The sequence below is a fragment of the Nerophis lumbriciformis genome, linkage group LG26 (genome assembly GCF_033978685.3).
Source record: "Nerophis lumbriciformis linkage group LG26, RoL_Nlum_v2.1, whole genome shotgun sequence".
Lineage (NCBI taxonomy): Eukaryota > Metazoa > Chordata > Actinopteri > Syngnathiformes > Syngnathidae > Nerophis > Nerophis lumbriciformis.
In genome coordinates, this window is record NC_084573.2 from 2,147,501 (window position 1) to 2,161,702 (window position 14,202).

General features: G+C 51.0%; 1 protein-coding gene across 1 annotated transcript in view; it reads right to left on the minus strand.

The window, feature by feature from the left end:
• Positions 1-14,202, minus strand: part of sptbn5 (spectrin, beta, non-erythrocytic 5) — a 55,369-nt gene that overhangs the window by 484 nt on the left and 40,683 nt on the right. Inside the window, exons 53-77 of the mRNA XM_061987678.2 lie at positions 14,005-14,193; positions 13,838-13,915; positions 13,591-13,763; positions 13,432-13,522; positions 9,915-10,061; positions 9,722-9,859; positions 9,305-9,472; positions 6,180-6,268; positions 5,918-6,104; positions 5,782-5,850; positions 5,569-5,712; positions 5,298-5,494; positions 5,031-5,235; positions 4,777-4,956; positions 4,559-4,714; positions 4,236-4,453; positions 3,920-4,103; positions 3,667-3,843; positions 3,491-3,598; positions 2,891-3,415; positions 2,765-2,821; positions 2,592-2,690; positions 2,437-2,528; positions 2,246-2,362; positions 2,043-2,161 (exon numbers count right to left, since the gene is read on the minus strand). Coding sequence (XP_061843662.1) covers positions 2,043-2,161; positions 2,246-2,362; positions 2,437-2,528; positions 2,592-2,690; positions 2,765-2,821; positions 2,891-3,415; positions 3,491-3,598; positions 3,667-3,843; positions 3,920-4,103; positions 4,236-4,453; positions 4,559-4,714; positions 4,777-4,956; positions 5,031-5,235; positions 5,298-5,494; positions 5,569-5,712; positions 5,782-5,850; positions 5,918-6,104; positions 6,180-6,268; positions 9,305-9,472; positions 9,722-9,859; positions 9,915-10,061; positions 13,432-13,522; positions 13,591-13,763; positions 13,838-13,915; positions 14,005-14,193 — 3,907 coding nt within the window. The remainder of the gene's footprint in view (positions 1-2,042; positions 2,162-2,245; positions 2,363-2,436; positions 2,529-2,591; positions 2,691-2,764; positions 2,822-2,890; positions 3,416-3,490; positions 3,599-3,666; positions 3,844-3,919; positions 4,104-4,235; positions 4,454-4,558; positions 4,715-4,776; positions 4,957-5,030; positions 5,236-5,297; positions 5,495-5,568; positions 5,713-5,781; positions 5,851-5,917; positions 6,105-6,179; positions 6,269-9,304; positions 9,473-9,721; positions 9,860-9,914; positions 10,062-13,431; positions 13,523-13,590; positions 13,764-13,837; positions 13,916-14,004; positions 14,194-14,202) is intronic.

A 14,202-nucleotide genomic window follows, 5' to 3' on the forward strand; every position in this document is an offset into this window, starting at 1 on the left:
GTGATGTGACGGAGAAAGAGACTTGCTAGCGTGCTCAATGACCAATCTGTGCATACTTGCCAACCCTCCCGGATTTTCCGGGAGACTCCCGAAATTCAGCGCCTCTCCCGAAAACCTCCCGGGACAAATTTTCTCCCGAAAAACTCCCGAAATTCAGGCGGAGCTGGAGGCCACGCCCCCTCCAGCTCCATGCGGACCTGAGTGACGTGTTGACAACACAACAACAGCGTCTACCGTAAAGCAGTTTGTCTGCCGTAAACAGCAATGTTGTGACACTTTTAAACAGGACAATACTGCCATCTACTGTACATGCATATGTGACCCACCCATAATGTGTCACATTTTTGTGTTGATTTATTTATTTTATTTTGTGGTTTGAATTCGTTTTTGTAGCTGTCATTACACATTTATCAGTATTCACATTGGTCAGTAGGGGGCAGTAGGGCGTTTCTTCCCAATTGAATGCTATCACCTGCAGACCGGAAGTGTCTTGTCATTCTGATGAGCGCGACCAGTCTGTGACCAATTGAAACGTCCTGTGTGCTTTTTCCTCCTGTATAACAGGTTAGTTTTGGTGAATCAACTCACTGAATAATATCCATGTGATCTTTATAAGTTTAAGTACACATTCTGATGGTGGAGCCTAACTCTAAAGTGTTTGTGAGTTGTAGTTTGTAAATGAACACTGAAATTCAAGTATTTATTTTATTTATATATATATATATATATATATATATATATATATTAGAGATGCGCGGATAGGCAATTATTTCATCCGCAACCGCATCAGAAAGTCGTCAACCATCCGCCATCCACCCGATGTAACATTTGATCAGAACCGCATCCGCCCGCACCCGCCCGTTGTTATATATCTAATATAGACGATGCAAGGCATTAGTGAGGTTATAAAGCTTTTGCCTGTTAAAGAAAGGAGACTGATCCAATGCAGTGCAGACATTCGCGTGCCACGCTGTCACGACCCAGACGCACACCAGTGCGCAATCATATGGGAGCCGCGCTGAGCGCACCTCCAAGCGCGTCTCGCTGCCGGCGACGGCCGCGTATGAGCCCGACGCTCCAGCGCCATCCATTTTCAGGGCTAGTTGATTCGGCAGGTGGGTTGTTACACACTCCTTAGCGGGTTCCGACTTCCATGGCCACCGTCCAGCTGCTGTCTATATCAACCAGGGTGAGCCCCACCCCTTTCGTGAGCGCACTGCGCGCGGAGTGACCCCTGTTACGCGCCCCCGGCAATGGGGGTGGCGGGCAGGTAAGCTGCGCGGGCGGAGCGCGCGGAGTGACCCCTGTAACGAGCCCCCGGCCACGGGGGTGGCGGGCAGGTAAGCTGCTTACCTGCTGCGCGTGACGCCGGCCGCGGCGAAGGCGGACGAGGCGGGGCCCGGTGCGGTGGGCGCGGTGGTGACCCTGGACGTGCGTCGGGCCCTTCTCGCGGATCGCCTCAGCTACGGCTCCCGGTGGGGCCCTCTCGGGGGAAGGGGCCTCGGTCCCGGACCCCGGCGAGGCGTCCCTTCTCCGCTCCGTAAAAGTCCATCTCTTTTTTTTTTCTTCTTCTGTTGTGGCATATGCTGCAGGTGCCTGCTCGTTTTTCGTATGTGGGTAACAACATTTAACTATGTATATATATTTACCAATTGGTTTAACTGCCACCCGCCTGAATCTATTTAAAATAAAACATTTTTTTATTTCAACCACCCGACCCGACCCGCGGATAAAATCTAATTTTTTAAAATTTCATCCGCCCGATCCGCGGATAATCCGCGGACACCGCGGTTGTGCCCGCAAACCGCGCATCTCTAATATATATATATATATATATATACATATACATATAGCTAGAATTCACTGAAAGTCAAGTATTTTATATATATATATATATATATATATATATATATATATATATATCTTAACCACGCCCCCAACCACGCCCCCCGCCCCACCCCCGACCACGCCCCCCACCCCCCACCTCCCGAAATCGGAGGTCTCAAGGTTGGCAAGTATGAATCTGTGTCAAACACCCTCACCTTTCCTGAGGACCTGGCCTCCTCCGCCGCCTGGACTGATGTGGTCCTGGTGGAGGGTGTGCGGGGGTTTGGGCGGGGGCTGACTCTCCATGGACGCTTGTCTCTTACGGCCAACACTCCTGATGGGTCAGAACAATCATGGACAGTTCAGTGCTGTGAATGTGTGTGCGGGTGCGGGTGTGGGTGTGGGTGTGTGTTGTCACCACGAGTCATCCGAGTCATCTCCATTCAGTCCAGAAAGAGTCTGCAGTGTCTTCAACCACAGCTGCTGGAGGTCACGTGTGGACGCCGCAAACAAATACTGCGCACCTTCGTCCAGTCTGGCATGCGCACACACACACACAAAGTGAATTACCGTGGGTGTGTGGGTGTGTCGCGGCTGTGGTCGACTCACAGGACTTTGAAGGTGTTCTCTTTGCTTCTGAGGTGAGGGTCCTCCTTGCAGACGGCCCCCAGCAAGCTGATAGGAGGCCACCTAGAGGTCCCCTGTGGAACAACAGCATAGGTTAGCTTCTCCTCCTCCCCCTTCTCCTTCTTCTTCTTCATTACCTGAGCGGCCGCCGCACGGTCCTGGTACAGGTGCAGCGTGTTTCCCTCCACGACAGCAAAGACCTCCTCCCAGTGGTCCAAGTGGTCCCGGGTGCGACCCTGTAGCGTCAGCGGGACGGTCGGAGGCAGGTCAGCCAATCATTTGGTATTTCCCATATGCTAACTGTGCTTACCGTGCTCCCGCCACGCTTCATCTTGATCTCCAGCGTTCCCTCCAGTGTGTGGGTCGCCTAGGAAACGGTAGACCGTTAACAAACAAGACATGTCTCCAAGGCAACGGTTGTGTGGCCCAATCTGACCTCAGCTGTGGACTCTTCTTCTTCTTCTTCTAGGTCGTCTTCTTCTGTTTCGTCGTCCCTTCGTGGCTGCGGAGGTGCTTGAGGAAGCTCTGCCCCCCCAGAAGGACGGTCACATGACACAGGATCCACCTTGGCGGCGGGACGCAGCAGGTCAGGAAGTCGGCCGCTGGCTGGTTGGTTTGGAGGAGGAGACAAGCTGGGCTTTGGAGGCAAAGGAGGTTTGTCTTTAGAGTAGGAACAGGGTTCAGGAGGTCTCCGGGTAGAGGCGTTGGCGGCCACGTTTGGTGCTGGGCTTCTTCCTGGCGCTCCATCCCGATTGTGGTCCCCCTCTTCCTCCTTGTGATATTTTCTACTGCTGCTGGAGGAGTCAGGGAGTAGTCCGGTCCAGCGGTCTTTGTGTCTCTTTGTGTCGCTCTGAGAACTCCTAAGATCCGAGGCCTTACGGAGGGATGAAACTCTGGCCGGAGGTCTCATCTGGGGGAGATCCTTCTCCTCCTTTTCTCGGCGAGCGAGCCTCCTTTCTCTCTGGAGGACAGAAAGTGAGAATTATAAAAACAAGTGGAGAAGCTTTAAATGAAGTTGATGATGTGAGGAACCGACCTGGGTGGTCTTCTTGTGGAGGGCGTCAAAGCGTTCACTCTGGGCCTGGATCATGGCCTCCACGTCCTCCTGCCTCTTCAGGAGATCCACAACATCTGACAGGGAATCCTGAAAAAGCGGGAGAAGACCTTACAAGCGCACAAAGGAGGCGGAGATGACCATGTCTGAAGACTAACCCCATAGCGGTGGTCCGTCAGAGTCTCCTCGTAGGAGCTGAGCCAGCGCTCGGCCTGTTCCAGTTCCTTCTGCAGGAGCTTCACCTCCAGCTCTTCCTCATACAGCTGACGGGTGTCCTCCCAGGTCTCCTCCACACGGCGCTCTAGCTCTTCCAGCTCACGGACACGCCCCTCCACCTTGGGGTGTAGGAGCCACAGGTGTGCGCGCGAGGACAACAGAATGATGAAGCCGCTCGCTGGTGCTGAGGCTGACCTCTTTGGACATGAAGGTTCGGTCCTCCAGGAGACGCCAGCCATCACCTTTCACCTCCTGACACCTGATGACCAGTCTCTCCATCTGGACTTTGTATTCCTGGTGTCTCTTTATTAACTCCTCCAGGTCACTCCCCTCCGCCGCCTCCCCGCTAACCAGCACCAACATCTCCCGCAGCCACGTCCTGACACACACACACACTCTTTCAATCAATCAATCAATCAAAGTTGACTTATATAGACCTGAATCCCAAATGTCTCTATCTTCCATCAGCTCCTATGAGGAACATTTGGGAGATGTAAGGAAGAGGACCTACATGAGCTCGGTCCAGAGGGACAAATACTTCTGAACGTCCTCAGCCTCGCCCAGCATGGCGCGGCGCCGGCTCGCCTTGTCCTGGATGGCGATCCAGCAGGACTGCAGTTCGTCGAGCCTGCGTGTCACAGTCCCCCGGGCCTGAGGATGACGGGCGCTTAAAGTCCGACTCTCGTCTGTGGTCCTGGTCACCTCTCCAGAAATCAGAAGCAGGTCTCTCTGAAGGGACACATTGCATCATGGGAAACTAGAACTGGTCCAGACAACCATGTCCATGCTTGCATGTTAGCATGTTAACTACAGTGTTCATGTCCAACGTTTAACCTCGAGCGCCTCGTGTTGCTGCAGCCGAGTGTGGATGCCGTGAAGGTCCTGGTCCTGGTCATCTGAGTCCAGTACGGCCTCCTTCTCGGCCATCCAGTTCTTCAGCTCGTCCACATCGTGGTGAAACTGGTGAATCTCTCTGGCTGACTGCAAGTTCTAGATGAACAGCACATCTTTTATCAGCACCGATGCATCCAAAAAGGGGGACCTGGCTGCACCTGTTCTCTGGTTCTGATGGCAGCATTGAGGTCGTCCCACAGCTGACTAAGAGCCTCGTCCCTCCTGCGAGCCTGACTGTCCTGCTGCAGTCCTCGACCAAGATGCTGCACCGAGGCCAAGCGACTGCGACCCAGACCTGAGACTTCTGAGACCAGAACCTCCAGCTTCTTCTGAAGAACCTGTGCTTGGTGGAAGGACAGTAAGCCAATACGTAACACACAAGACCACCAATGTCTCTTTGTACTCATTGCACCTCCACATCCTCCAGGTCTTGTCCACAGTCCACCGAGTCCACCAGCATCTTCTTGGAGTTCAGCCATGTCCGGAGTTCTTTGGCCTCTCTGTCGAACACAAACAGACGTAGCTGGTCCTCCAGAGCGCCACGGCGAGACCGACAAAGTCGCCCAAATGCCTGGAAGAGCTCAGACACAGCCGGCAGAGACTGACTGACCATGTGGCTGGCAGGACAAGAGGACACAATGTTAGGACATGTCGGGACATTGAGTGACATGTGTCTGACCTGTTGGGATGGCCGAGGTGTTGCAAGGTGTCTCCTCTGTCCTGCAGTCGGTCGAAAGTCTTCCTGTGGTTCTCCAGCTCCACGTCCACCGAGTCTAGCCTCCTCAGCAGGGCCTCTGTGGCCTCCTGGCTCCGCCCACAATCGTAAGACTCGAGCGCCCCCTGCTGCTCGTCCAGCCACAGCTGCAGCTCGCACAGCTGTAGGGGTGAGAGTTGGGATTTGTTGAGGTGTGCCCATTCCTGCTGGTTTTGGGGACGTGTGGATGTGTCACCTCGGTGAGGAAGGCGTGGATGCTGAGCGCCTCCTGGAGGAGCTTCCCCCTTTTCGCCGCCTCTGTCTTCACCTCCTCGTGGACACGCTTGATCTCATCCAGACGTTCCTGGATGTCATGTGAAGCAAAGTGGCGACCTCTGACCTGTTGGCGATGCCAAGGAGTAAAGGACGTGGTCTCCATGTGACAATAAAAACAACGAGGGCTTCTCACCAAGCTATGCCCGGCCTCCACAACTGCTTGGAGTAAAGGGGCGCGGCTGGAGAGTTCCTGCACGACCACCTGGAAAACCGTGGCAGTGAAGCGGCGATGCCTGAAGGAAAAGGACGGATGCGGGTGACCTTCTCACCTGGTGCTTGTTGAGGAGTTGCTGGGAGCTGCTCAAAGAGCCTCCGCAGTCTGTGGACGAAACAGTGGCCAGTCGCTGTCTGAGCCAGTCCAGTTCTTCCTCCTGGTCTCTGGTGAACTGAAAAAGAACCTGCCAGGCCTCCAGGGTCTCCCTGCGACTCTGCAGGGGCTGCGACAGGCTGTTATACCTGCAGGACGACACCCGCAACTTATCCGTCTTGTCCCCGTACGTGCAAAGTGAGGACGTGAGAACCGTGTCCCACCTGTGGACGATGTTGGAAACTCGGTTCTGGAGCTCCTGTGCTCGGAAGTTCCCCTCCGAGTGGAACTTCTCTACCGTCTCCACCAAACTCTGCAGAGAGATTTTTTGACTCTGAGCTGACTTTTATCCCTCATATTAAAAATATTACAACCACTGGTTATGGTGTTAGTTTATTTTGAACATTCAATGCTTTATCAGTATCAACCCTCGCTTCGAAAAGCTGTGCACAACAAAACGTGCTCATTGTAGCGATTAATACTGACTTCCACGTTTTGATTTGAAAAAACTACAATTCTTGTTTTGGATGTTATGCTACCGAGTTAACGTTATGTATTGAAAACCGACTCAGTGGCCAAGTGGCAGGTTGGTAGGTTGTGAGTTCAAACCCCGGCCGAGTCATACCAAAGACTATAAAAATGGGAGCCATTACTGTTGGAATAATTGTTTCTAAGTTATCACAAAAGAAACGTTGTATTATGAATGCTGTCTTTCGAGGCCTAACAAGAGGAAGAATGTTCGTGAAACGCCACTGTGATTTCAACACGGACAGATGGCAGGATCTGCTCAACTTCCAGAGGAACTCTCTTTGAAGTGTTAAACGAACTCTCTTTGAAGTCAACGCTATTTACGACCCGCTGCCCTCTTGAAGTTGCTGTGGTCAGGAGACGGGAGGGGTTATCCATTGTCCTCCAACACCTGCCCCAGCTGGATCCAGGAAGAGCCCAAGCCCGAGAAATCCTCTTCTTGGTCTTCAAAGCGACCGAAAACAATAACTGTTTTACATACTTCCCATTCCTGCTGTGACATATGTTGGTGCGTGAACATTGAACATCTGCATAAAAGAGGAGACGAAAACCTTCTTCGTCAGAGCGTGGTGCAGGACTGTACAGAGAGTGCAGTGGCCATGTCTCTCCTCAATATTGAGTCCAAATTGAATTCTGTCTCTGTTTGATTCCTTGCCTTTTGTCTTGTTTAATAGATGTCCTCAGTGTTTGAACGTGACAATTACCTCCCTGCTTGGCACTCAGCATCAAGGCTTGGAATTGGGGGTTAAATCACCAAAAATGATTCCCGGGCGTGGCCACTGCTGCTGCTCACTGCTCCCCTCACCTCCCAGGGGGTGATCAAGGGTGATGGGTCAAATGCAGAGAATAATTTCGCCACACCTCGTGTGTGTGTGACAATCTTTGGTACTTTAACTTGAACTTTTATTGATTTGAATTAAATATTATTGTTGAGTTTATTTTATTTGTTAGTATCAAATGTTTGAAAATATTTAGTTTAAATTTAAAAAATACATACATTTCAGGCAAATTGATGCACTTTAAACCTTTTCTGTTACAGTTTAAGAAACAGTGTTATGCAGAGGTGCACTTTAACAATTTTATAGATAAACGAAACTATTTCTGCACGTGTTGTGACGAGGACCAGAGGGCGGGCGCACATTACAGCAGTTTTAAAGTCGCTTTTAAAGTCCAATGTTTAGTTTTTAAATCTTATCCATCTGACCTACTTTTACCATATCAACCATAACAGAAAATGAGGTCCTTTGATCTTTACCACATACCAGAAAAAAGAACCACTACAACCCCCACTTGTGGAACCACCTTTCAGAGAGACTCAGGACCGCAGGACTGAGTTTTAAACTTTTCATCATTTTTATTCCATCCATCCATCCATCCATCTTCTTCCGCTTATCCGAGGTCGGGTCGCGGGGGCAGCAGCCTAAGCAGGGAAGCCCAGACTTCCCTCTCCCCAGCCACTTCGTCCAGCTCTTCCTGTGGGACCCCGAGGCGTTCCCAGGCCAGCCGGGAGACATAGTCTTCCCAACGTGTCCTGGGTCTTCCCCGCGGCCTCCTACCGGTCGGACGTGCCCTAAACACCTCCCTAGGGAGGCGTTCGGGTGGCATCCTGACCAGATGCCCGAACCACCTCATCTGGCTCCTCTCCATGTGGAGGAGCAGCGGCTTTACTTTGAGCTCCCCCCGGATGGCAGAGCTTCTCACCCTATCTCTAAGGGAGAGCCCCGCCACCTGGCGGAGGAAACTCATTTCGGCCGCTTGTACCCGTGATCTTGTCCTTTCGGTCATAACCCAAAGCTCATGACCATAGGTGAGGATGGGAACGTAGATCGACCGGTAAATTGAGAGCTTTGCCTTCCGGCTCAGCTCCTTCTTCATCACAACGGATCAATACAGCGTCCGCATTACTGAAGACGCCGCACCGATCCGCCTGTCGATCTCACGGTCCACTCTTCTCTCACTCGTGAACAAGACTCCGAGGTACTTGAACTCCTCCACTTGGGGCAAGATCTCCTCCCCAACCCGGAGATGGCACTCCACCCTTTTCCGGGCGAGAACCATGGACTCGGACATGGAGGTGCTGATTCTCATCCCAGTCGCTTCACACTCAGCTGCGAACCGATTCAGTGAGAGCTGAAGATCCTGGCCAGATGAAGCCATCAGGACCACATCATCTGCAAAAAGCAGAGACCTAATCCTGCAGCCACCAAACTAGATCCCCTCAACGCCTTGACTGCGCCTAGAAATTCTGTCCATAAAAGTTATGAACAGAATGGGTGACAAAGGGCAGCCTTGGTGGAGTCCAACCTTAACTGGAAACGTGTCCGACTTACTACCGGCAATGCGGACCAAGCTCTGGCACTGATCATACAGGGAGCGGACTGCCACAATCAGACAGTCCGATACCCCATACTCTCTGAGCACTCCCCACAGGACTTCCCGAGGGACACGGTCGAATGCCTTCTCCAAGTCCACAAAACACATGTAGACTGGTTGGGCAAACTCCCATGCACCCTCAAGGACCCTGCCGAGAGTATAGAGCTGGTCCACAGTTCCACGACCAGGACGAAAACCACACTGTTCCTCCTGAATCCGAGGTTGGACTATCCGGCGTAGCCTCCTCTCCAGTACACCTGAATAGACCTTACCGGGAAGGCTGAGGAGTGTGATCCCACGATAGTTAGAACACTTCTATTCTGTTATTCGTTATTTTATTTAGTGCTATTATTACCACTAATATTCTCACTATATTATGTTTTTATTTATCTACTATTCACATTTTATTTTAATATATTATCTTTTAAATATAAGTTTTTTTAGACACCTGCAGTCTGTCTCGCAGTCCGTCCACCTCGTCCTCCAGACTCTGCAGCGTCTTCAGCAGGGTGTTGACTGACGGTAGGTCACTCCCGCAGTCCTCATTGGCCACACCCCTCTCTACTGACTCCACCCACTCGTCCATGTCATCCAGGGAGCGCTGGAACTGCAGCGCCTGGAAAGGAGCATTGTTCAGCAGAGGTTATTGACATGGGTTTGTGAGAATCCCCCACCTTCCAGGATCATAGGACAAGCTCACTAATCCATATTGTATTTGTCTTTTGGTCAAAGGTTGCTTCTCTGTAGTCTGATGTTTTTGAGATCTCAAATAAATAACTGAAAGACCTTAGCTTTCTCTGGACATTTCTTTATAGAATAGGAACAAATCCAAAATCTTCAGAAGATTTGTACTGCCTATCAGTACCTGATACGCCTCCTGCAGCCGGTTCTTCTTCTCCTCACAGCTCCTCAGTAGAGCGCCCCAGCCCTCCGTCAGCTCCTTGAGACGAAGAGGCACCTTAGCCTGGGCAGCACCACCGTCGGGTAGCAGCTTGTCAGCTTCCTACAAGAACGCGGGTCATCAACACACCTCCTCACTCATGACTAGGCAAGCACACCTTCATGAGAGAGTCCACTCGGTAGCGGTTGGCCAAGAGCTCAGCTTCGAAACTTTGATGTTTCAACACTTTGGCCTGAAGGTTGGTTGGTTCTCTCCAGCTCTCATCCGACGCCACTGCCTGACGCTCGTTCAGCCACACACACACCTGTAAATCACAAGGACCCCCATCCATTAGTCTGGTCAAGTCTACTAGAGTCGTGTTGACTCTGGTCAAGTACAATGGAGTCTATTTGAGTAATAGAGTTTGGTCGAGTCTAGTAGAGTCCAGTTCATTAGAGTCTGGTCAAGTCTAGAAGAGACTTGTTGACTCTAGTCAAGTACAATAGAGTCTATTTGCGTAATAGAGCTTGGTGGAGTGTAGTGGAGTCCAGTTCATTATAGTCTCGTCAAGTCCAGTAGAGTATTGTTGACTCTAGTCAAGTACAATAGAGTCTATTTGAGTAATAGAGTTTGGTCGAGTCTAATAGAATCCAGTTCATTAGAGTCTGGTCAAGTCCAGTAGTCTTGTTGACTATGGTCAAGTACAATAGAGTCTATTTGAGTAATAGACGTTTCCAGTGAGGGTTGGACTCCGCCAAGGCTGCCCTTTGTCACCGATTCTGTTCATAACTTTTATGGACAGAATTTCTAGGCGCAGTCAGGGCGTTGAGGGTATCTGGTTTGGTGGCTGCAGGATTAGGTCTCTGCTATTTGCAGATGATGTGGTCCTGATGGCTTCCTCCGGCCAAGATCTTCAGCTCTCACTGGATCGGTTCGCAGCCGAGTGTGAAGCGACTGGGATGGGAATCAGCACCTCCAAGTCCGAGTCCATGGTTCTCTCCCGGAAAAGGGTGGAGTGCCATCTCCGGGTTGGGGAGGAGATCTTGCCCCAAGTGGAGGAGTTCAAGTACCTCGGAGTCTTGTTCACGAGTGGGGGAAGAGTGGATCGTGAGATCGACAGGCGGATCGGTGCGGCGTCTTCAGTAATGCGGACGCTGTATCGATCTGTTGGGGTGAAGAAGGAGCTGAGCCGGAAGGCAAAGCTCTCGAATTACCGGTCGATCTAAGTTCCCATCCTCACCTATGGTCATGAGCTTTGGGTTATGACCGAAAGGACAAGATCACGGGTACAAGCGGCCGAAATGAGTTTCCTCCGCCGAGTGGCGGGGCTCTCCCTTAGAGATAGGGTGAGAAGCTCTGTCATCCGGGGGGAGCTCAAAGTAAAGCCGCTGCTCCTCCACATGGAGAGGAGCCAGATGAGGTGGTTCGAGCATCTGGTCAGGATGCCACCCGAACGCCTCCCTAGGAAGGTGTTTCGGGCACGTCCGACCGGTAGGAGGCCACGGGGAAGACCCAGGACACGCTGGGAAGACTATCTCTCCCGGCTGGCCTGGGAACGCCTCGGGATCCCCCGGGAGGAGCTGGATGAAGTGACTGGGGAGAGGGAAGTCTGGGCATCCCTGCTTCAGCTGCTGCCCCCGCGACCCGACCTCGGATAAGCGGAAGAAGATGGATGGATGGATGGATGAGTAATAGAGTTTGGTCGAGTCTAATAGAATCCAGTTCATTAGAGTCTGGTCAAGTCCAGTAGTCTTGTTGACTATGGTTAAGTACAATAGTTTGCTCGAGTCCAGTCGAGTCCAGTTCATTAGAGTCTGGTCTAGTCCAGTATTGTCTATTACAGTATATCTACGTCTAATAAGAGTTTGGTGGACTGTAGTCGAGTATAAATGACCCTAAAACACATCAGTTAAAACAGGGAAATAGTGAAAATAGGGAAATTTGACATTTCAACTTTTGAATCTGCCATATGTTCTATATTTTTAGAATAGAATAGAATAGAAAGTACTTTATTGATCCCTGGGGGAAATTCAGCACCACAGCTCTTAGTAGTGTACCACTGTACAATATTTTAGGCCAGGACTTTGTGTGTACCAAACACTTCCCAATCACCCTCGTATGGATCATATACTGATACTACCCTTGGTATCGACACCACCAATTTTTAGATGGACTGACAGTTGTTGTTATATCATCATCTCTCTAGACTTAGTACTTATTTCTTCTTCCGTTAAAGGTTAGCTTAGCTATTAGCGTGCCTGCCCTCGTATGGATCATATACTGATACTACCCTTGGTATCGACACCACCAATTTTTAGATGGACTGACAGTTGTTGTTATATCATCATCTCTCTAGACTTAGTACTTATTTCTTCTTCCGTTAAAGGTTAGCTTAGCTATTAGCGTGCCTGCCCTCGTATGGATCATATACTGATACTACCCTTGGTATCGACACCACCAATTTTTAGATGGACTGACAGTTGTTGTTATATCATCATCTCTCTAGACTTAGTACTTATTTCTTCTTCCGTTAAAGGTTAGCTTAGCTATTAGCGTGCCTGCCCCTGCTTGCTCTCGGTGATTAACATGTTTAGCCTCGTCCTCCAGTGATAATCTTACTTGATCATGAGACTTAAGATACCAGGAAAATCCATTTATTTGCAGTAATGGAGGTGATTATTATAGGTGTAGACTGTATGGAGACAGAGTTGCTAGTTGTCGGGGGACTAAAAATCTATCACTATCAGCCACACAGTATCGATGTTGTGATTGGCATTCAAATCCATCCATCCATCCATCCATCTTCTTCCGCTTATCCGAGGTCGGGTCGCGGGGGCAGCAGTCTAAGCAGGGAAGCCCAGACTTCCCTCTCCCCAGCCACTTCATCCAGCTCCTCCCGGGGGACCCCGAGGCGTTCCCAGGCCAGCTGGGAGACATAGTCTTCCCAACGTGTCCTGGGTCTTCCCCGCGGCCTCCTACCGGTCGGACGTGCCCTAAACACCTCCCGAGGGAGGCGTTCGGGTGGCATCCTGACCAGATGCCCGAACCACCTCATCTGGCTCCTCTCCATGTGGAGGAGCAGCGGCTTTACTTTGAGCTCCTCCCGGATGGCAGAGCTTCTCACCCTATCTCTAAGGGAGAGCCCCGCTACCCGGCGGAGGAAACTCATTTCGGCCGCTTGTACCCGTGATCTTGTCCTTTCGGTCATAACCCAAAGCTCATGACCATAGGTGAGGATGGGAACGTAGATCGACCGGTAAATTGAGAGTTTTGCCTTCCGGCTCAGCTCCTTCTTCACCACAACGGACCGATACAGCGTCCGCATTACTGAAGACGCCGCACCGATCCGCCTGTCGATCTCACGATCCACTCTTCCCTCCCTCGTGAACAAGACTCCGAGGTACTTGAACTCCTCCACTTGCATTCAAATAGATCAATCTTTAATGGTCGATCAAATACTTTTTCACGGAAATCGGTCGATACTGATCGATCGGCACAGCCCTAATACTAGTCCGATGTTGAACATGATTTGGATAAACAACTGAGCTGCAAGAGTCGATTGTGAATTTGGGACGGTGTGACGGCAGAGTGGTACGAATCCGCCAAGTCAGTCGCTGTTGGTCTGGTCAAGTCTGGTATAGTCCAGTAGAGTCTATTTGAGTCTGGTCAAGTCTAGTAGACAAGTCCAGTAGCACCTGGTAGCTGTTGGACAGGAAGTGCTGTAGCTGCAATGACCGTTGCAGAGCTTCCTGACGAGACCTGGTCTGCTGCTGCAGATGACTCCGCCTACGGGCAAACAAACAGGTCTGAGCGGGGACGGCTCATGCGCCACCTGATGTCAACTTAAGCCTTACCTAGCAACAAGCATTTTGGTTTTTGCTCTGATGTTGTCAGAATCAAAGTGTTTCTGCTGGGTCATCTTCTGTGCCAGTTTCTCCACCTGGTCCACTTGGTCCAGCTGAGCCTCCAGAGCCTCCTCAAACTGAACGTGCTTCCTCTGCAGGGTCTCCACCTCGGTGACCGAGCTCTACAAACACATCAGAAGTTTGCATGACGATCCTGAAGGTGACCGTTTAAAGTTGAGGTTGACATCAGCCTTACCCCAAGGTCCTGATTGGCCAGGACTGCTTCCTTGTTACTAATCCAACTCTCACACTGCTCGACTGAAGCCAGAAAAACCTGCAGAGATCTCTAACGAGTCAGTCCAGAGCTTTGAAGGATCTGCTTGGATCTGTTACAGGTCAAAACCATGTTTCACGTAAACCAACCTGCAGTGAGCGCGCCTGCTCCAGCATTGTGCTGCGGTTCTGCCAGGCTCGGTCCAATCCATCTTTGGCATCTTCTAACTGGCTGAGAGCCTTCTGAATTTCTGCCTTCCAGCTGGGGCCTGACCGGATCAGACTGAGCCCAAAGTCTCGGACAGACTCGACACGCTCGGTCCGGGTGTCAATCTCCGTCTGCAGAAA